The 23,659-nt window shown below is 38.9% G+C and overlaps 1 protein-coding gene across 1 annotated transcript in view; it reads left to right on the forward strand.

Annotated features, from left to right (window-relative positions):
* LMBRD1 (LMBR1 domain containing 1) overlaps window positions 1-23,659 on the forward strand; it is a 108,669-nt gene that overhangs the window by 79,975 nt on the left and 5,035 nt on the right. The window contains exon 14 of the mRNA XM_081251176.1: window positions 823-901. Coding sequence (XP_081107302.1) covers window positions 823-901 — 79 coding nt within the window. The remainder of the gene's footprint in view (window positions 1-822; window positions 902-23,659) is intronic.

Genomic DNA, 23,659 nt, shown 5'->3' on the forward strand with positions numbered 1-23,659 from the left:
CTTAAAATATTTTGACCATATCTAATTCAGCCTTTGTTTAGTTTCCTTTTCCTAAAATATCTCTTGCTCTACCTTCTAACAAATCAAATCAAATCCATGTTTCAGGGCCCAGTTCAAGCCTTACTTTAATGGAGTTTTTCATTATTAATCCAGTCTGCCTGGGTCACTCCTTTATCCTGTACTTCCTCCATTCTTTCTTTACTCTAATATGTAATTAGGAACAAACAAACAAAATCTAGTAAGCACATCAGACCTTCAATACCATCCATAATATTGCTAAGGATTGAAAAGTTAGTTCATTGAAAAATATTAAGTAACAGTGCTAGTGGATCAAAGATAAGGCACGATCATAATGGAGGTAACGAATGACACAAGTTTGGGGAACAATGCTAGAAGGTCACCTTAGTCATTTTTTTCATTTCTTATACCTTTTATTCTCTTCTTGCCTTATCTCCTGCACCTGGTTCACTAGGTCGTGCTTATAAAACATGCTTCTATGAATGAATGAAATAACATCATGCTTTTGCATGGATGAATGATATTCTTTTCTTATTCCACCGTGGAAAAATAAGTAGGCTGTTTCTCTGGGCAGAAGCTCTGTTGTTCAACACAGGGCCTAAAGATTGTTACAGGAAAGCCCTAATGTTAAATTTACCCTAAATCTTTTTCTTCTAGTTGCAATTTTATGTAATATACCTTTTAGAATATTAGCTAGATGTAGTTTAATAGAAAACAGTATAAAGTTCATAAAGTGATTACTTTTTAATCAAAATATATTTATTAATATACTATTTATATTTTAACTATATTTTCATCTTTCAGAGCAATATAACTTATGATGCCCATAAGGGCAATTCAACCCTTTCTGTTTCAAAGAGATGTGATGCAGATGCCCCTGAAGGTAAAGTAGGTTTTATCACCCATCTTAGAATTTATAGCTCTGTAAGAAAAGATGTGTCTTGCATTTTGGTGTCTTAATCATTTGATGCATTTGTTTTAATATGTGGTGACAAAGGAACTTCTAGCAAGAAGACCTTGGTCTCTTCAGTAGAATATCTTGGTAATTTACTGATTTCCATTAGGGAAAGTATCATTACAAAGTAGTTACTTTTGAAGAACAAAACGTAGTTATTATTTATCACGTGTACTAGTATAATGAGAAACATTCTAAATGTCTTTTTTCATTGTTCTTAAAAATTTCAGGAGAGTTTTGGTGGTATCTGCAATTTTTAGGACTGAGACCAGAAGTACCTATGACCTAGAACAACTTTTGATCCATCCAACTCTAGTTACCTTAGCTAATAATAATAATGTCAATGATGACAGCGATTAACTATTAAGAACATGTAATTGTATTTCAGACACTGTGCTAAGTACTTCGTGTGTATTCTGACAAAAGCTCTGAGATCCTGTGCTCTTAACCTCTGTGAATTTTGAGACAGTCTTTTTTTTTCTGTTTTCTATGTGCTAAGATGAGGTTTTTTTCCCCTTTGAATATTATAGTATGCTGTCCTGATTAAGGATTCTAAATTGATTCTTGCAGGATTCGCAAAAATTTTTTTCTACTTTTGTCTTCAAAATGCTTTTATTTCAGGGTAAAATAATATGTCACATATAGTATATTTCTTGATAAATCATTCAGGGGTACCGTTATGGCAAAGATAAATTTGGAGTTTTTTACCAGGGTCAACTCTGGAATATGGTAGAGTAACAGGAATAGGTACAGAGTCCAGGGTAGCCCAGTGGAAGAAGTACGGAGCTCTACGTGGAATCACTGGGTGGGGGCGGGGGGCGCTTCAGAAAGCAGGGCTTCGGAAAAGGGAGAGCAGTGCTGCCTCTCAAGGTGAACGAAGAATTTACCTGGTTTGTGCATCAAGGGGAGGCTGTTCTAGGCAGAGGAACAAAATGCTCAAACGTAATTCGCTTAAACTGTAAAGTTTTGTGGTCCAGCGAATGTAAAGCACTGTTACTGTTTTGTTGTTTTAATTCTGGAGGGGTGTGGGTTAGAGGGAGGGAGAAAATGGGATTGCAGAGTTAGGACTCAAGCCCCGGAAGGCCTTGGAAGAGTTCTAAGCAAGGAAGTTGAAACTGTGGTCTGGTTTGTTTTCAGTAACTTTATTATAACAGAGAGAACGGGTTGGAGAAGTTGAGAGCAGAGCGTAGAAATCGGCTGGGAGAGGCTGCTGGCAGGGGCTGTGTGCAGTCATGCAGGAGACATGGCGAGAGCCTGGAGTGAACAGTGGCCTGGAGGGTGTGAGATGAAGAGAGAAGCAAGAGGATTTCTGCTTGCTTGGGTCTGAAGCAGGCAACAGAATATTCTAGAATGGCCCTCCAGTTACTGAGTAATGGGGTAAATTTTGGTATCAGCAAACTGAGTTAAAAATGGATACTAAGATTAGAGAAGAAATGTAAGAAATGATTAGTTGACTTGAGATGTCTCACAGACCTTGAGGCGGAGATTTCGTGGGCCCTTGGATATTTACATAATGAACTCAGAAGGTAGAGAGAGAGGAGCGTGGAGACTGGGGCTCAGAGGAGGATGACTACGCAGGGGCAGGCGGGTGAAGCAGGTGTGGAGAAGGGGACTGCACAGAGGCGGTGGAGGCGAAAGCTAAGTGCAGTGAATAAAAAGTGATATAAAGCCGTGACTGAGTTTATATTCTTCACAGAAGTTATTTGTGGAGATTGAGAGGGATTGGATGGAAACTAGAGCAGGCATGCAGGGTCAGGGGAGAATCTTTGTTTTTTTCTTTTTAAATGAGGAGAGACTTCAGGGGTGATGGAATGGAATTAATGGAGCAGGAAAAGTTGAAGAAAAATATCAGAAAGGATGAATGATGGGCCAGTACCATCCAGTTCTGGAGGAGATGGTATTTAGAACATCAAAGACTGAATGCTTTAGCTAGAAGGACGGATACCTCTTTCTCTAGAGCAAGGAAGGAAGCAGCAGTATGGACTCAGATAGTGATTTCTTAGGGTGAACAGGAAGTTCTATATGATTGTCTCATTTTGCTGTGAAGTTTAAGTTCACTCATCTGCTGAGAATTGTGTGGGCCATTGGGCACAGAACTGAAGAAAGTGGCAAAAGTTTTGATCGGTGAACAGAAGAAGGATCTGACTGAAGATAAGTTAGTGATAGATAAATATGTCAAGGGCCAGAGATGAAATTATCTTTCTGTATTTTTGTTGAACAAATCTGCATAGCTGGTACCATTCTCCATCATTGCCTAGGCTGTCTTGGAAGGTGGGTTGAAGGACTGAAGTAGAATGGTAAGCCACGGACAAGCTAAGAGTGAGAGAATGAGACCTACCGCAGAGTCCAGGGTGTAAGGGAAAGAAAGGAAGAGACTAAAGCTGGGAGAAAAGAATAAATCAAGAGATGAGATGGGGAAACAGACATGAAGAAGAAATAATAGTAAAAGGTTTCTTTTTTTTTTTAACATCTTTATTGGAGTATAATTGCTTTACAATGGTGTGTTAGTTTCCTCTCTACAACAAAGTGAATCAGCTATACATATACATATATCCCCTTATCTCCTCCCTCTGGTGTCTCCCTCCCACCCTCCCTATCCCACCCCTCTAGGTGGTCACAAAGCACCGAGCTGATCTCCCTGTGCTATGCGGCTGCTTCCCACTAGCTATCGGTTTTACATTTGGTAGCATATATAAGTCCATGCCACTCTCTCACTTCATCCCAGCTTACCCTTCCCCCTCCCCGCGTCCTCAAGTCCATTCTCTATGTCTGCGTCTTTATTCCTGTCCTGCCCCTAGGTTCATCAGAACCATTTTTTCTTTAGATTCTATTATAGGTTTCTATTATAAATAAATGTGACTTGATTTTCCAGCTCTACTTTTGTAATGAGTTTAGTCCCAGGTTTTTTACTTTGAAATGTACATACACACGTCACAGCAGGGTTGATAGTTGAAATGCTTTGGGTTGTCATTTTTAGCTCAGTGAAAGTAGAATGAAAAATTACTGTTGAGTTGATTTGTAATTTTTTTTTAAGAGGGCACTGATCTTGAAGATCTAAAATAGGTTCTGTTTCTTAAATTCTTACAGTAGTATTGAAACCTTAGCAGAGAAACTTCAAAATTAAGTTGCACTGGTAAAGGTCTTTAAAATGCCCTTATATTGCTAACTGAGTGAATTTTTATGTTATAGATCAGTAAGTTTAGTTAAATCATACCCTTGGCCATAACTTTTTTATGAATCACATTCAGTATTTTTCTTTTTCAGTCTAATCTAATTTATAGTGGCTTAAATCAGGGGTCCCTAGCCCCCAGGCCACGGACTGGTATCGGTCCATGGCCTGTTAGTAACCAGGCACACAGCAGGAAGTGAGCGGCAGGCAAGCGGAGCGAAGCTTTGTCTGTATTTGCAGCCACTCCCCATGGCGCACATTACCACCTGAGCTCCGCCTCCTGTCAGACCAGCGGCGGCATTAGATTCTCGTAGGAGCGCAAATCCTGCTGTGAACTGTGCATGTGAGGGATCTAGGTCGCACGCTCCTTGTGAGAATCTAATGCCTGATGATCTGAGGTGGAGCTGAGGCGGTGATGCTGGCGCTGGGGAGCGGCTGCAAATACAGATTATCATTAGCAGAGAGGTTTGACTGCACAGAGACCCTAATAAATCAATTGCTTGCAGACTCATATCAAAACCCTATCAGTGAGTGGCAAGTGACAATTAAGCTGCATCTGGTGGCAGGCTTTAAGTTGGAATCTGACACTTATTTTAGTCTGTGCCTGGCCTGCCCATTATTTTATTTACCACTTCCATCCATGCCTCTTTCCTGCACTGCATCCTTGTCTCAGTCACAGTTTTTGGTAAGCCCACAAGATAACTGTAGGCAAAATGAGTAAAAAACAAACGTCGCTGGGGAGCTTCTTTGAAAAGGGGGAAAGACTCAATGATGAGACAGAAGACTCTTAAGACTGCCAACAAAAAGAAAGCTGCATTTAAAAGAAAATACCAAGAGTCCTACTTAAGTTACGGGTTCATTGCAATAGGTGATTCACATTCTCCAAGCCCGCTTTGTATAATATGTGGTGACTGGCTATCCAACAAAGCCATGAAACCTTCAAAACTGCTTTGCCACATGGAGACCAAGCACCCTGCATTAAAAAGCAAGCCTTTGGAGTTTTTCAAAAGGAAAAAACATGAACATGAAGAAAAGCAATTATTGAAGGCCACCACTTCATCAAATGTGTCTGCACTGAGAGCATCTTTCTTAGTAGTTAACTGCATTGCTAAAGCTAGGAAGCCCTTTATATTGGGTGAAGAGTCGATCCTGCCTGCTGCTAAGGCCATTTGTCATGAACTTTTAGGAGAAGCTGCAGTTCAAAAGGTGGTACGTGATCCTCTTTCGGCTAGCACCATAACTAGACGAATTGATGAAATAGCAGAGGATACTGAGGCACAATTGTTAGAGAGGATTAATGAGTCACTGTGGTACGCAATCCAGGTTGATGAGTCTACTGCTGTTGACAACAAGGCAACAATGCTTGTTTTTGTGGGATATGTTTTTCAGGAGGGTGTGCATGAGAATATGTTATGTGCACTTTTGTTACCAACCAACACCACAGCTGCAGAGCTCTTCAAGTCTTTGAATGACTACATATCAGGAAAACTGAATTGGTCATTTTGTGTCAGTGTATATGCATGGATGGAGTGGCTGCCATGACTGGACGGCTTTCTGTTTTCGCTACTCGAGTCAAAGAGGTCGCTTCTGAATGTGAGTCCACACACTGTGTCGTCCATAGACAAATGCTGGCTAGCCGAAAAATGGCACCTGAACTTAACGTTTTGCAGGATGTGATTAAAATTATCAACCACCTTAAAGTACATGCCCTTAACTCACGTCTGTTGGCGCAACTCTGAGGTGATGGACGCAGAGCACACGTCTTCTCTTATACACAGAGGTGAGATGGCTTTCTAGAGGTAGATCACTGGCCGGAGTTTCTGAGTTATCAGAGCCGCTCCAGAGATTTCTTTTAGAAAAACAGTCACCACTGGCACTACACTTCAGTGACACAGAATGGGTCACAAAACTTGGTTACTTATGTGACGTATTCAACTTGCTCAAAGAAGTCAGTCTGTCACTGCAGGGGAGAACGACAACTGTGTTCAAGTCGGCAGATAAAGTGGCTGCATTCAAAGCCAAACTGGAATTATGGGGGCGACGAGTGAACATTGGGATTTTTGACATGTTTCAAACATTAGCAGAGATTTTGAAGGACTGAGCCAGGGCCTTCTTTCTCCCAGCTGGTGCATGGTCACCTATCTCAGCTTTCAAAGGAGTTTGAGCATTACTTCCCAACCACAAAAGACCCCTGAACTGGGAAGGAATGGATCCACGACCCATCTGTGAATAAGCCAGGTGAATCGACTTTGTCCGTGCTAGAAGGGGATCAACTGCTTGAGATCGCAAGTGACAGTGGCCTTAAAAGTATGTTTGAGACAACTTCAAATCTCCATACATTCTGGATTAAAGTCAAGGCGGGATATCCTGAGATTGCCACAAAAGCACTGAAAAGCTTGCTTCCATTTCCAACATCCCATCTTTGTGAAGCAGGGTTTTCTGCAGTGGCAGCAACCAAAACGAGATAACGGAGTAGACTGGACATAGCTACACAGGTTGGGTGTCACTGTCTTCCATCAGCCCCAGATGGGACCATCTAGTTGCAGGAAAACAAGCTCAGGGCTCCCACTGATTCTGCATTATGGTGCGTTGTATAATTATTTCATTAAATATTACACTGTAATAATAATAGAAAAGTGCACAACAAATGTAATGCGCTTGAATCATCCCCAAACCATCCCCCCACCAGTCCATGGAAAAGTTGTCTTCCATGAAACTGGTCCTTGGTGCCAAAAAGGTTGGGGACCACTGGTTAAAATGACCTCCTTTGAACTGTCGAATATTTTTGTAAAACATTTTAGTTGACTTATTCTTTGAAATGTTGCTTTGCAGTACAAAAACATACCCTTTAGGTTTATGGCTTTATTTTTCCCAGTATTTTTTTGGTTCTCCAGCTAAGCTCTAAATGTCAAGTTTACCTGTGCATACTTGGAAGAGGGTGGTAGAAATATGACCATTGAATTTGGGGTGGCAGGGTAGATTTTTTAAGAGAATACTTTAAATAAAAATGATGAGGGGCTTCCCTGGTGGCGCAGTGGTTGAGAGTCCGCCTGCCGATGCAGGGGACACAAGTTCGTGCCCTGCTCCGGGAAGATCCCACATGCCGCGGAGCGGCTGGGCCCGTGAGCCATGGCCGCTGAGCCTGCGCGTCCGGAGCCTGTGCTCCGCAACGGGAGAGACCACAACAGTGAGAGGCCCGCGTATTGCAAAAAAAACAAACAAAAAAAATGATGAGGGGCTGTAAGAGAACTCTCCTCCCCCAGATTCAAAATTAAGATGGCTTTGGGGACTGCTGCTCATAAAGAAAATATTAATCCTACTAATTCATATATAAGGAGATGAAAATTATTGAGTTTTAAATGTTAAAAATTTTTTGAAATGATAGAGAAAGATGAAGGAGCAGGTTGGAACATGAGATTTGATGCATACGGGTGGGGATGGGGTGTTAAGTGTGGTGACAGAGTCCATTTACTGCACACTAGGAAACGTCAGCATGCAGAGGAGAAACGCAACACTATTACTTGTGACATTTTAGTGGGCACACTGACTAGAGTAGATAATACTGTAATAGAAATACCCCCATAAAGTACTTGATGTCACCTTCGTTATGTACCTTTTGCAAGTAACACAATTTTGGAGAATGATTTTTAGATTATGAAACAAAAATTGTAATTTAGAGTGTTATACTTAAAATTATTATTATTATTATTATGTTTTTTTTTTTTTTTGCGGTACGCGGGCCTCTCACTGTTGTGGCCTCTCCCGTTGCGGAGCACAGGCTCCGGACGCGCAGGCTCAGCGGCCATGGCTCACGGGCCCAGCCGCTCCGCGGCATGTGGGATCTTCCCGGAGCGGGGCACGAACCCGTGTCCCCTGCATCGGCAGGCGGACTCTCAACCACTGCGCCACCAGGGAAGCCCTTAAAATTATTTTTGAGGAAAGGTAATCTCCCTAGAAAGATGTTAAAGCAGTGATTTCTAAAAATGCATATATTGATCTCTTACCATTATTGAGTGCATTTTTATAGACTTGTTTTTCTTAAGTAATATTGCATTCATATATGAGGTGGTCTGGTATTTATGAAATGTTATAATGTTTGAGAGTCATCTAAAAATAGTTAAGGTTTTTTGTGTTTAAAATGATCCCTTAAAGAATAGGATGATTGAGCAGATTTATAAAGAATGCCTATCATACTATGTTCACAAAGTTACCTTAAAACAACAATATTACTTAATTTACCCTTAAAGGTAATGCATTGTTTATAAGTTCAAAGTGAGTCAGCTGAGCAAATTAGAAATCAAGTTTAAAATTTTATATGCTAATATGACAAAAGGACTTTTATTTACATTCTTAGTTTCATGTTCTTTAATTGCTGCTTAATCTAATAAGCATTAATACACAGACAACTTATATGTTAGTGTGAATAAAATAGTTAAAACAGATACAGAATTATGAAGAGTAACATAAATATACAGAAATATTTGAGCCCAAATAGGAAGATGAATGATCAGTGTCCCTTTGTGGACAAACAGAATAGAGTACTGGGGTAGATTCTGGGAAGGAGAGAAAGCATCAGAGGAGACACATATACCACAGTCCCTGCCTTTGGAAAGCAAACAGCCTAATGGATTTGGATATGGAAATAAATAATTGTAATAGAAAAGTAAATGGCAAGCTGTAATGAAATTACAGACAAAATGCTATGGGAAGGCAAAAGGGGCTAATGGTTTTCTCTGCAGTGTAACTTTTTAATTGGGCCCCAAAGCATAAGTTAAATCCAAATGAACAAACAAAAAAAAAACTGGAGGCTATTCCAAGCAGAGAAGAAACCTGCATTAACAAGGCATAAAAACAAATCTACTTGGCATCTTACAGAAAAAATAAATTGTGGCAGGACCACTGAATATTTGGGGAGTACAGTGAGGGATGAAGCAAGATAATATATTTCCAAATCATCATTTTTAAAAATCTATGAACCCGAAGTCTTATTTCTGCCATCCTATTTAATTACTTTATCTTTCCTTGGAGTAAACTTGTGTTGTCTTATTTGGACATTAAAGCAACTGGAAATGGGATGATCTGTATAAATCAAACTGGATTTTTGTGGATTATTCTGGTTAAGTATATTTGTTAATATATATAGCCAGCCTTAAAAAATCATCGAACGATCTGTGGCTTTAGATTTTAGCTTTAGGATATAATTTTACTAGGACAAATGGTTAAGATGCCTCAAGTTAGCTGATGATGCTAAAATAGAAACTGATGTGTTAAACTTTAAACTACGTGAATTACAAAAAACTGATTTAAAATTAAAGAGCTAAAGCAGGGTTAAAATTATATATATTAAGTACAAAGGGAAAAGTAAGAATTATTTTGAATAACTAAAGATAATGTTAGAGGAAAATTAATAAAGTAAAATGTGCATTGATATCTTACTTTAGAAAGTAGTTGAACACTAAGTTCTGGAGTAAACAAGCCCATTATCAAGGAGTGACTCAGAATACATTCTCTATAAATAAAACGTGTTTACCAAGCTGTTTTGCTTTTGTCAATGATAAAAACAGGTTGACTTGTTTTCTCAGAACCTCAAGTACCTATCCTTCTGCAAACTTTTATCTAAGATATTATGTCAGTTAGAGAATCTTTTCCCCCTTGTTTTCTGTATTAGAAGTATAGAAATGGAAATACAGGCTACAAAGAGACACTTAAGTTGTAAACAATTTTAAAAATATAAACTAGAATGTTAAAGCAAAAAAAGGGAACTTTAGTGAGGCCATCCATCTAACTGGTTTAATACCCCTTTTTTGCAGATACAGATACTAATAAGTCCCTAAGAGATAAGTTAAAAGTTGATAGTATGAGACTTGGGACTATAATGCAAGTGTCTGGATTCCAAGTCTCTTTTTTTCTACATTTCACATTTTTGTGTTTTGTTTGCATCATCTGTCCTTTAATTTTAAAAACAAAAGGGTGTTACTGCTTTTTTAGTATAATGGAGACAGTCATTTGAAGTCACGAGAAAATCAAAGTCACAGACGATATAAAAGAAAATCAGAGGTCAGAGAGCTTAAACCTAGGTTATTTGAGAAGGAAACATGAGTCTGGACAATGAGAGATGAACAGAATACTAAAGCATTGCAGGATCCAAGGTACTGCTGTATGCAGAGATCATTCGTGTGGATGCTTCAGAGAGATATTTACCAACTAGCCAATCTTAAACCTTTGAGAATGCAATTTCAGAAGGGTAGTATGGGCTGAAGTATTAGAGAATTAAGTGAAAAGATTTAACTATGAAGAAAATTCCTTTCTGAATTTGTTTTTTGTTTGGGATTTTTACCATGCTTTCTAAATAGCCTTAAAAATCCCACATATAAGTGGCACGTGGACTGCAAGCATTAGGATATTGCTGAATGTTGTATATGAATCTAATTTTTAATCTGATACCATACAGAAGTGCATTCAGGAGCTTGCTGTTTGGCTAATGCCTCTTGACGCTTTTTGCAAAGTGGGTATATTCTTAATTCCACAGATCTGTTTCCCTCATTCATGCAGTGGGGGAGAACATGGGGTTCTGGTTTGAGTATTTTGGGTTGAGTCCTTTGTTGAACATCCAAGTATAGATCTTGAGTTGGCAGTTGAGTTGGGTCTGGAGATCTGGAGAAGTTTATGCCGGGTTGGCTGGGGCAGGTGGGAAGGAAAGCTGTGAGGTTGGATGTGAGATCACCTAGAGGGTGAACTCAAACAGAGGAGAGGTGCAGGGGTGGAGCTCTGTGGCCGTCCCATTGAAAGAAGAGCAGCCAGCAATGGAGAACTAAGAAGGAAGATTAGGTGACGGTAGTTTCCTGTAAGCCAAAGGAAGAGTGATTCACCATTTCAAGCAGTCAAAAGGAGAGACATATTTAAACAGATTATTACAGTAGGAAGAGGGGATGCTGCAAAAAGAGGAGCTGACCGTGAGATATTTGCAGGTGTTTCAGACACCAGGCAGGAGAGGGCTTTTCTTTTCTAGGGAGGAGTAAGCAAGGCTAGAAGGAACCAGCTGTAAGAGTGAGATGACCATGGGATGTTTTTCCTGAGGTCAGCCAGGAGGGCTTGCTTAGGAAGGGCTGTCTGCTGGCTCAGGCTGAGGCTAGGGCAGAAGGAGGCCCTTTGGGGGCCTGGAGAAGGAGGGAAATCTAACTAAAGGTTACTCAGGTCAAATCAACAAGCCTCTTGTTCTGATTGATCAGTGGGGACAAACAGCTTAGCAGATCTTTCGTGAAGGAGAGACAGAGTATACAGGGCTGCTGTCTGGCTTCGTCCCAGGTAAACAAGGGAGGTGTCCAAGAGCCTTCTCTGTGTCATACATTATATCCTTTTTCATACTAAGTCGTCAAAACCTGGTGTGTATTTTATACTTAAGGAACATCTTAATTCAAACACTAAATTTTCATTATCTAAATGAGAACGTTTATTGGTTAAAGTGAAGTATAGTTCTACCAAAGCACTAAAGTTGTTTAATGAAAAAATATTTTACACTGCTTCAGTTTTTAGTGTAAATTAAATTAATTAAATGAAATACAATTAGAAATTCAGTTCCCTAGTTTCAGTCTCAGCCATGTTACCAGTGGCTATTATATTTGACAACGCAGGTCTAGGGCCCACATGAGTGGTTGGCATCTCATAGGAAACGCAGCCTCTTACAAAGCTAAGCCCCTCCCTCACCCAAGGATGGCACCATTGTGTGAGTGTGAACCACAAGTAAAGTTAAACATATTACTCGCAGAAAACCGAAAGCAAAGTTGGCCTTAGTGTCAAGAACAGGAAGGAAGGAATCGCATTCCTAAGAAATTGTAGCCACAGACTAGCCCTTTGCAGATTTGCAGGCCAAATGCACATCACCAGAGTGAATTTGTTTCATTGAAATTTCTGGCAGTGCGGTAGGCACATGGTGCAAGTAAATTTAATCCTCCCTAGAGGAAAGTACCATAATTCTTGGCTTCACGGAATTCCCACAAAGGAGTGCAAGTGAAGACATCAGAGCCAAATATACAAGCACACAGGAATCAAAATACCATGTAAGAGAGCTAGAAGAAATAGCAGACAACAGAAAGAGATTTGCAAAGCCCTGATATTGGAATTGCCAACACAGATTATGGAACAGCTAACTGTGATGAAAGGAATAAGACCAGATCAAAATATCGGCAGGGAACAACAAAGTATTGAAAAAGAATGAATGAAACCCTAGCAGATTTGTAAATGAACCAAATACAATGTTTAAAAATGAAGATACACTAATTGAAGTTAAACTCAGTTTAGAAAACTGCAGATTAAAACCACAATGAGGCGTCTCCACTTACCGTTTGTTCGCTGTCAGAGGAAAAGTAGTAGGTGTCATAGCACAGCTCAGAGGAAAATGGGCACACGCCATACCGGGTGAACAAAATTAACATCATCCAGGGGCAGCGCAGCCTGTGCCTCAGGATGTGACACCCTGGGAAGAACAGGGAACAAGAATCAGATCCCGAGGAAACAGGAGACAAACCCAGACTGACGACTGACAAACATGGTATAAAGGAACTGGCTGTGTGCTTCAGAACTGTCAGTGTCGTCAAAGACCAGAGGCTCAGGAAGTCACAGATTCAGGGTAGTCAGGGGACAGCAGAACGCAGTGTAGTACATGGTCCTGGATTGGATCTTGCACTAGAGGGTAAATGCACTGTGAAAAATACACTGGGATAAATGACATGTCGAAGAATGGACTGTAGAGCACATTTTAAAAAATAGAATCATTATTAAAATTCCTAAATTTAACAGCTGTTCTCTGGTTATGTAAGAGAACATCCGGCTATTAAAAAGTGCTCTGTTGTTAAGAGGTTAAATCACATGATATATGGTTCAGAAAACATAAGTGTATATATTTTGAGAAAATGATAAAAGGGAGGGAAAAAACATGAGAACCACTGTACACGCTACTATTTTAAAAACTGACAGTACCAAGTGCAGGCCATGATATGGAATTACTAAAGATAACCACTTCTAATTAACATTTGGGGGGTATTATAATTACATTATTTATTTAATTATACATTACTTATATCCTTTAAAACATTTACACTTCTATATATTATTTTTCTTAAATTCCAAAAAATTTAAATTGATATGCCCAGTGGTTCAACATGATGAATTTTGCCCCACAAAATGTCAGAACATATTTTGAATATAAGAATTAGTGAATACAGTGTATGCTATCTGGTAATTCCCTAAGCAATTTAGATAAAAAAGTATACCTTCTCGTGCAAGTGAGTTGATCTTTTGTGTTTACTTTCAGTCTTGAATCTGCTACAAAATAATTTGTCTCTCACATTTTCCTGTCATTTCTGGTATAAATTTCTAGCATCAAATAAACCTTGGTTTAATTATAGGAATATTAAGCTGTGGAAAATGAATCATTCTTTGACTAGGTTTACAGAATCTGTTCCTCTTGAGGCTCTGCAAAAGGACAGTTTAAATCCACAAAGAACATAATGAAAACTCTTCAGAAATTAAACCTCTAAGGACACACCATACTTGAAAACTTGTTGAAGAATTTTTTCATATATTTAAATAACCCACCAATTTAAATGCAAAGATGGTATTCTATGTTTGGTTATATAATCCAACTTACTTAAACAATTTAAGATATTTCTATAAATTTCTCACCTATTTTTAAAGATAGAACAATTTTTACACTCTCTTATGTTAAGCATTTGCTCAGAAAGCTGTGAGTGAAACAGGAGGATTTTCTAGTCAAAGTCACTTCTTATGATAGTGTCAGAAACCTAGTGCCTTCTTTCTGGATATTTTCCATACGTACTCCAACTCTAGCATCTTATCCATTCCAGGGCACTCTCTTGTTAAAAATTCATAGTAGACTAAAGTCTAAACCATTCCCAAGTGCTGCTCTGTAGGTTTTAAAAGCTTTTTAATCCCATAAGATGTGGGGAACTGACACCAACATTGTGTTGCTAATGCTCAACAGTTCTGGGCACAGATGCACTTCCCTGCCCCTGCGTTAAATACCACCGAGAACAAACACAAATGGTTGAAAACTCCTACTGTGAAACAACTCCAAAAGCTTATTTACCAAGATGAATTGCCCAAGAAGACTTGCTTCAGGATTTCTCATTTCATTTCGTCCACCAACCCAAAACCTATGTCATAAACGTAGCCCAATTCTAGCCTGTTCCCCCACAGTCTCTAAGACCTTGATTAAAGTGGTCCAACCCAGCCCCTTAAACCTTATAAATACCCTTTGCCTTTGCCCTCCTTGATCTCCCTCACTGTAGTTAGTCTAATAAATGTAGCTTTACTACATCAATGAGGTTTTCTAAGTCATGTTTTGGAGACTTGACAGTTGACAATAAATAAGCCTAGTTATTCTGGATAATTTAAGGGGTGTTAATAATTTAATCAATAAATTCAGAACCTTAGATTTCCATTCCTATCTTCTAACCACTGTCTGGTTTATCTGTACCAAAATGCATGTCCTGCCAAGCCCTCAAGCCTCAATTCCAAGGTTGAACTCCTTTCCTTCCCTCTTCCACTTAGTTTCCACCTGTCACCCTCATCTCATAGGGTAGCAGGAGTTGTCCTCTGCCTTTTGTGTTCCCTAAACTGTTTACTCAGAGGGAAATGTTGAAATCATATTTGCATTTTCTTGCTCCTTCAATACTAACCAGTTTCCACATCCCACCAAGGTTAGATAAGAAATAGCAAACAAAAAGAAACAACTTGGGTATTTACCCATCAATGAGGATACTTGAAATAACGTTACATACAATGTAATGATACAGCTTTATATGTTTTGACAGAAAAATATTCACCATATTTTTGATGATAGATGGAAGAATGTATATATTATCTCATGTTTTATGCTTTTGTGCATAAACAGTGTAGAAGTCAGGCTGCAAGTTCATAAGGATAGTTCAGCATACTTACATCAATCAATGTGTGATACACTGCTTAAACAAAAGATGAAACTACATGAACATCTCAGTAGATGCAGGAAAAGAAATTCAACATCCATTCATGATAAAAACTCTTACCAAAGTGGGTATAGAGGGAACATATCTCAACCTAATAAAAACTATGACAAACTCACAGCCAAAATAATGCTCAACAGTGAAAAGCTGAAAGCCTTCCCACTAAAATCTGGCACAAGACTGGTCTGCCCACTCTCACCTCTTCTATTCACCATAGTATTGGAAGCCCTAGCCACAGCAGTCAGACAAGAAAAAGAAAAGTTATCCACATTGGTAGGTAAGATGTAAAGTTGTCATTATATGCAGATGACGTGATACAATATTTAGGAAACCCTAGAGACTCCACACAAAAACAACTAGAACTGACAAATGAATTTAGCAAGGTAGCAGGATACAATATTAACATACAAAAATAGGTTGCATTTCTTTACACTAACAATGAAATATCAGAAAGGGAATGTAAAAAAACAATACCTTAAAAATCACATCCAAAAAAATAAAATACTTAGGAAGACCTGACCAAGGAGGTGAAAGACTTACGTGCTGAAAACCATAAAACATTAATAAAGGAAACTGAAGATGATTCAAAGAAATGGAAAGATATCCCATGCTCTTGGATTGGCAGAATTAATAATGTTAAAATGGACATACTACCCAAAGAAATCTACAGATTTAATGCAATCCCTATCAAATTACCCATGACATTTTTCACATAACTAAAATAAATAATCCTAAAATTTATATGGAACCATAAAAGACCCAGAATTGCCAAAGCAATCCTGAAGAGAAAGAACAAAGCAGGAGGTGTAACCCTCCCAGACTTCAGACAATACTACAAAGCTACAATAATCAAAATGGTGTGGTGTTGGCACAAAAACAGAATATGGATCAATGGAGCAGAATAGCCCAGAAATAAACCCACCACACCTACGATCAGTTAATCTTCAGCAGGAACATACAATGGAGAAAAGAGTCTGTTCAGCAAGTGGTGTTGGGAAAGCTGGACAGCTGCATGTAAATCAGTGAAGTTAGAACATTCCCTCACGTCACACAAAAACTCAAAATGGCTTACCTACTTGAACATAAGACATGATACCATATAACTCCTAGAAGAGATCATAGGCAAAACATTCTCTGGCATAAATTGTACCAGTGTTTTCTTAGGTCAGTCTCCTAAGGCAGTAGAAATAAAAACAAAAATAAACAAATGGGGCCTAATCAAACTTACAAGGTTTTGCTCAGCAAAGGAAACTGTAGACAAAACGAAAAGACAACCTACAGAATGGGAGAAAATATTTGCAAATGATGCGACCAACAAGGGATTATTTTCCAACGTATACAAACAACTCATACAATTCAACAACAACAAAAACAACCCAATTGAAAAATGGGCAGAAGGCCTAAACAGACATTTCTCCAAAGAAGACATACAGGCCATGAAAAGATGCTCAATGTTGCTAATTACTAGAGAAATGCAAATCAAAACTACAAGGAAGTTCCTCCTCACACGGGTCAGAATGACCATCATTAAAAAGTCTACGAATAACAAATGCTGGAGGGCATGTGGAGGAAAGGGAACCCTCCTACACTGTTGGTGGAAATGTAAACTGGTGCAGCCACTATGGGGAACAGTATGGAGGTTCCTCAGAAAACTAAAAATAGAATTACCATATGATCCAGCAATCCCACTCCTGGGCATATATTCAGATAAAACTATAATTTAGAAAGATACATGCACCCCTTTGTTCATAGCAGCACTATGTACAATAGCCAAGACATGGAAACAATCTAAATGTCCATCAACAGATGAATGGATAAAGAAGATGTGGTACATATATACAATGGCATACTCCTCAGCCATAAAAGAGAATGAAATAATGCCATTTGCACCAACATGGATGGACCTAGAGATTATCACACTATGTGAAGATAAGTCAGAAATAGCAAGACAAATACCATATGATATCACTTACATGTGGAATCTAAAATATGATGCAAGTGAACTCATCTATGAAACAGAAACAGACTCACAGACTAGAGAACAGACCTGTGGTTGCCAAGGGGAGGGGGGTGGGGGAGGGATGGAGTGGGAGTTTGGGGTTAGCAGATGTAAACTATTACACACAGGATGGCTAAACAACAGGGTCCTACTGTACAGCACAGGGAACTACATTCAATATCCTGTGATAAACCATAATGGAAAAGAATGTAAGAAAAGAATGTATATATATGCATAACTGAATTACTTTGCTGTACAGCAGTAATTAACACAACTTTGTAAATCAACTCTACTTCAATAAGAAAAAAATGTGTGTGTATATATATATATATATATATATATATATATATATATAAAATATATTTAAAAGTCGGGCTGTACCTCCGGGAAACAAGATGTGGAATAAAGAAATAAATATTCACTGTTTTTTGTTGTTGATAAATAGCTTTTATTCTGTAACTAAAGAAAAAACATCGTTAAGCCTTTTAAAGGATGAAAACAGTGAGAGACCAGATAGTGGCATGCGTCTGCCCAGTAGCTATTGATTATAGAGAAGACTTTTTTCCTTCCAGTTTGTTGAAAGGTAGCAGTGTGGAGGGTAGTTACTGAGACTTTGAAAAAATGTATTTCTTTTTTTTTGGCCATGCCCCATGGCTTTGTGGGATCTTAGTTCCCCAACCAGGGAGTGAACCCGCACTCTCAGCAGTTAAAGTGTGGAATCCTAACCACTAGACCACCAGGGAATTCCCTGAAAAAATGTAATTCTTGAATTCTTGGTAACATCTTCTTCCCAGAATGTGGAATATTTCTTTCTACTTGAACTGAGTTTCCAGGAGATTTTATAACTCAAGGTAACTAAGCAGTAGTGCTCAAGTACTTACATAATCACTAACAATGGATTCAGGTGTTTTTTTGTTTTTTGTTTTTGTTTTTTTACCTACCAATACTTTTGCCTGTAAGCAAAACTAAAAAATAAAAATAAAAATAATTTTTTTTAATTGAAAAATGTATTTTGCAGGAGAGGCTACTGTTTAAAACTAGTTTTATTAAAGGAGTTACTCCACTAGTTTACGTTTGATGTTTGGTATACAGTTATAAATAAAAAGCTCATTTTAAGGAAAGCCAATTTTTAGAGGCTGAAAATGAAGCTGTTCAGGGGATTTCGTTAGAAACTTAGCTGTATGGCCTGAGGTTAAAAAGGGACACCGATGCTTTGTGATGACAGTATTTGTTAATGTCTCCTGTGGTGCTGTGTGCCCAAGTGGGTGGTCCATAAATGTAATTTGAAATGAAAATGTTACCAGACTCTTTCTGTGTGGATTTAAAAGACAGGTTTGAATATGGACTTTAAATTTAATACCTCCTACCCCATGTTAAGTGAAGCTAATTAATTTTAGCTTTCTGGAATTTTGTAACAAGAAGATTTACTTCAGGAGAATATATGTAATCCTTTCCCTTAGACTCAAGCACATGGGGCCTTTAAAAAAAACACTATATGGTCTTTTTGTCTTATAGTCTGCAAATTTGGAGGTGGGGATGGGAAAGTTAAGGACAGTTAGATTTAGTCTAAAGATGAGGAGAAGTCAGGTCACCTAGAATTGTGATAATTTTGATAGCCTTATTTAGAAAGTTATCCTGTTTATTTGAGGAATACAACAATAATAACAGCCTTTGCAATTTGAACACTTTTGGAAGATATTGACATACTTTTTCTAATACTGAGAATCAAAGCCTGTGTGTCTTGAAATTCTAAAATAAATTTATAAATGTCTTAATTTCCAGGATTCCATATGATCATTTAGTTTTTCTTATCTATTCTTCCTTGCTTTTTCATGTAATAAATGTTTATATTGATATCTAGTATGTGCCAGGCACTATTCCACGTACTAGTGACACAACAGTGAACAAAGCTCAAATATTCCTGTCCCCATGGAGCTTACTTAGTAGAAGGAGACAAATAAGTATGTCAGGCGGTAAGCATTATGGAGAAAAATAAAGTGCCAAAGGAGGGTAGGCAGTGCACAGAAGGAGGGACGGTTTGAAATGCTGAGTAGAGTAGAGAAGAAAGGAAATCCTTACTGAGAAGCTGACATCTGGGCAAAACGACCTTCAGGAAGTGAGATTCCTGGGGAGAAGCCCTGCAGACCAAGGTGACAGCAGGTGCAGAGTGGGGCGGGGGAGGGGGACTGGACGAGGAAGAGGAAGAGGAAGGGCAGGTCATCAAGGTTAAGGACTTCAGGTTTTACGCTCAGATGCAAAGTCTAGAAGGTTGTGAGCAGATGACTTGATGTGATATGTAGACCAGGGCCTGGCAACCCTTTTCTCTAAAGGACCGGATAGTCAATATTTTAGGCTCTGTGGGACCTACAGTCGTGTCCGCACTGCTCAGCTCTGCCACCGCAGCACAGAAGCTGCAGTACACAGTACGTCACGGATGCCGTGGCTGTGTTCCAGCAAAACCTACAAAAACAAGGAAGGAACAGTCTAAATGTTTCCTTTTGGGGTAAAGTTTACCAGCCCCTGAGATAGACCATAAGAAACCAAGGGCAAAGGCAAGTTGAGAGAGCTTTTGCAGGAATCCAAGGCAGAGCTTGTGGTGGTGGTGGATGTGGCAGGAAGTGGTCAGATTCTGGACAGATTTTGAAGGTAGACCCAGGGGGATTTGCTGAGGAGTCGAGCATAGCATATGAGAGAGAAAGGGGTTATGTGTGTGTTTTTAGAGTTTTAATTAGAAAACATTGCTTAATATTTTATATTCTGTATTTGATAATATCTAGAATAATTGTCTTTTTAAATCTGTTTCCAACTTTCCAGGCTGTGCTTTTTTTTCCTTTGAACCTGTTTGACTTTGTTCTTGGTATTCCATCATAAACTGAGAACTAATAAGAAACCTAATAACTTCTCAGTCTACCGTTGGTTACCACACATTTTTTCATTAGGTTTCCCTTACGGCTGAAAGCACGTGTGTAGTTGCGGTGTGGTGTGCAGGGTCAAGGAAGAAAGCGAAATTAAGATGTTAGCGTGTTAGCTTAATCTATGGGTAGTCCTAAATGAGACTTATCAACCATATGATAATAATATACAGAGCCTTCTTATTTTGGTAATGTGCTTTTATAAAAATGTTTAAAATGAATAATTATTGGGGAAGTACAAAGTATTAGATAAGGTCTTGGGCCGTATGTCCTGACTTCACTATTGCTTTTACTACCATCATTCTTCAATGCACAGTTATCTTCACTCACTTTCTCTTCAGCTAATCAGTTGCTAAGGGATGCAGAGTCTGTTGCCATAGTGACCCTCACATCTCACCTAAATGACATGTCAGATGAATTGCTGAGCCTTTTAACTAGTGCTCCACTCTGATCCACACTACACAGTGCTGTTAGTCTAATTGTTCTGAAGCAGTGGTTATCGAAGTTTCGTGTGCATCAGAATCACTTGGAACGCTTGCAAAATACATCGCAAAATTTTTGATTCAGTGGATCTGAGGAGGGACCCTAGAATTTTCTGACGGTTTTGGTCTGGAAACCACACTGTGGAAACCGCTGTTCTCAAGTCCTCTGGCGATGTCATTCTTCCACCAGGAGCCTTAAGTGCTGCCCTGTACCATCTGATAAATTCAGCCAAGGACTGAAGGATTCCACTCTCTAACCCATCCTGCATGTTTCCAGCCTTTTTTCATACACTTCCTGAACGTGCCCATCTTTTCCGACTTTGCTTTTCAACTGTTTGTTCTTGGAATGTCGCAGCCAGTTTCTACCCATCTCCTCCCATCTTTGTCAGTCAGAATCCTGGCCGTCTTACAAGGTTTCTTTCAAACCTGACCTTTTTTGAATCTCCAAACACGTGTGCCGTTTCTGTTTTTTTTTCATTTGAATCCCCATAGCATTTATACTTCTGATGACATGACCTTACTCTGTCTTAATCTATCATCATTTATGTGTCTTATCTCTGTCCTACCCTTTTATAGGAACGTGTAAGCTCCTTGAGGATAAGAAAACATATAGATATATATGAGTATATTTTTCTGCCTTGTTCAACCAGCATTTGTAGAATTGAACCACTTTTAAAATTTGTTCCTTTTTTTCTTTCTCTTGTTAAAAAATGTTCTTAAAGTAACATAAGATTGATATCTACCTAGTGTCTTGTCGCTTCTTGCTCACAATGGGAGGAAACCCATTGTATTTACTTCCTTCTAAGTACCTACTGACCCCTTTTCTTTGGATTAATTGCTTTCTAATTGCGCTGTTCAGCTCTAATGTTATAATTTCTGTTCATTGGACTTCTGATGCATTAGAAACCATATCTTCTTTCTTGATTTCCTTCCCAGAGCTCTTAGTTTACCTAGAGTTAAAGAAAAGAAATGCTTTGCGCAAAATGTATATCTGAAAAGTATTATATCCTCACAATTGATAGAATTGATGAGTTTGTGCTTAGAATTCTATGGAAGACTTCATTTCTTTTAGAACTTTAAAGGCATTGCACCATCTGTGTTTCATTTTTGACTGGTGAGAAATCCAACGCCAGTCTATTTCTTCTTTGGAAGTTAACTTGATAGTTTCTGTTTTCTCCATTTTCCCCTTGGGGAGCTCTTGTTCATTAGTTGCTGGATATCTTCATCATCTGTCTCCTCTCATATTTCGTATTTTCAGCCTACCATTTTGCTCTAGATTCTTGGATATGTATTCAGCTTTATCTTCAAACTATACCCTGAATTTTTTATTTTGTAACAAATTTGTACTTTCCTTGAGGTACTTTATGTGTCTTATTTTTCTTTTTCAAGCATCTTTGTTTTATGGATGTAATATCCTCGTCAATATGTGAAGATACTAAACATTTTTCATAATCGTTTCCTTGTTTCCTTTAAGTAAATTACAGTTCAGTTCATCTTGGAGCATTTCTGTCTATCTTGTTCTTTCCCCTCATGCTCATCGTTTTCTGTATATATCTGATGATTCATTCATATTTATGCTAGTTTGTATTTAAGTATCAGGAACCTGGGAAGCCTCATCACTGGGGACCTTATGACTGGGGTTTCTTGATCCTTAACGTTATTTTTTAAAGTAAATGAGAAGGAAACCAGCTGTTTTACTGGAGACCTTTTAAATGCAGCTTTCCATCGTCCAGAATATTGCTGAGGTCTCCCATCACTGTGTGGCCTTCCTCCCATTCTCTTTGCTGTTAAAAGTTTGCTCCTGGGGCTTCCCTGGTGGCGCAGTGGTTGAGAATCTGCCTGCTAATGCAGGGGACATGGGTTCGAGCCCTGGTCTGGGAGGATCCCACATGCCGCACAACAACTAAGCCCGTGAGCCACAACTACTGAGCCGGCACATCTGGAGCCTGTGCTCCGCAACAAGAGAGGCCGCTATAGTGAGAGGCCCGCGTACCACGATGAAAAGTGGCGCCCGCTCGCTGCAACTAGAGATAGCCCTCGCACAGAAACGAAGACGCAACACACACACACACACACACACACACACAAAAGTTTGCTCCTGGCTTTATTCCTGCTCCATAACTTTAATGAGGTCCTGGGAAACAGGACGGGAAACAACTGACTGTGCTCAGGCTACCCTCTTGAACCAGAAGACTTTGTGTTCAACAAGTTAAAATAGTCCTTCATGGTTAAGTACTATGAACTTATAATCTTTCACTTGACAAATAATAACTCTGTGTTGATAGCCTCATTCGATTTAATTCTACCCATCAAATGGGCAGAGCAATATTGAAGTTAGAGTGATGAGATAGAATTATTATTTAAGAATCCTGCTTGATCTCCAGCATCTGTATTTGACTCCAGATAAGTGGAGAGGAAACTAAAGTTTTAGCCAGATGGCAGTTTATTAATTTACCATAGGAAGTATAGCCATTAAAGAAACTAGAGGCTCAGCACTTGTGAATTCTCATTGGAGGAAGGAATCTGGAAAACCAACTTTATAGTCACATAGTTTCTAAGTGGGCCTGGAGTCAGAAGAGGGCCTCACTGACATTGGCTGGTATCATCCAGCTGAGGAAGCCTTATGTATTGTGTCCGTTGTCAAGTGAGGTTGCCGTGCAGACCAGAAAATTAAGTATCGATCACAACATATTTTTCTTGGGTTTTGCTTGAGATCCAGAAAGTCTCTTACTGTTGAAGTTGTTTTTCTAGGTGACATTTTGATTGTGTTGATGACAGTTCAGCTAGGACAGTCCACTGAAGTTAGCTAGGTGTAAGGTTTCTCAGTTCTTCGGAGTCCACTCTGAAGACAGCCCAGGTGATTTTGTAAAATTTCTCAGCCACTTTTTATAGATCCTTGCTTAAGGATGCGGTCTCCTAAAACATCAACCTTTTTTTTTAATTTAAGCACATGAAGAATTCTCTCTAATTTAATTCTCAGAAGTTCAGTTTATCTTATCACTATCCGTCAGAAGTAGATATTATCTCACTGACACTTAGAAAGAAACTGATACTTAGAAGTTAAATGATTCTGTGATTTTTGATGTTCACCAATTCTTTCTTTCCCTTTTACCCATCTCCT

The sequence above is a fragment of the Mesoplodon bidens genome (assembly GCF_964165515.1).
Source record: "Mesoplodon bidens genome assembly, chromosome: 12".
Taxonomy (NCBI): Eukaryota; Metazoa; Chordata; class Mammalia; order Artiodactyla; family Ziphiidae; genus Mesoplodon; species Mesoplodon bidens.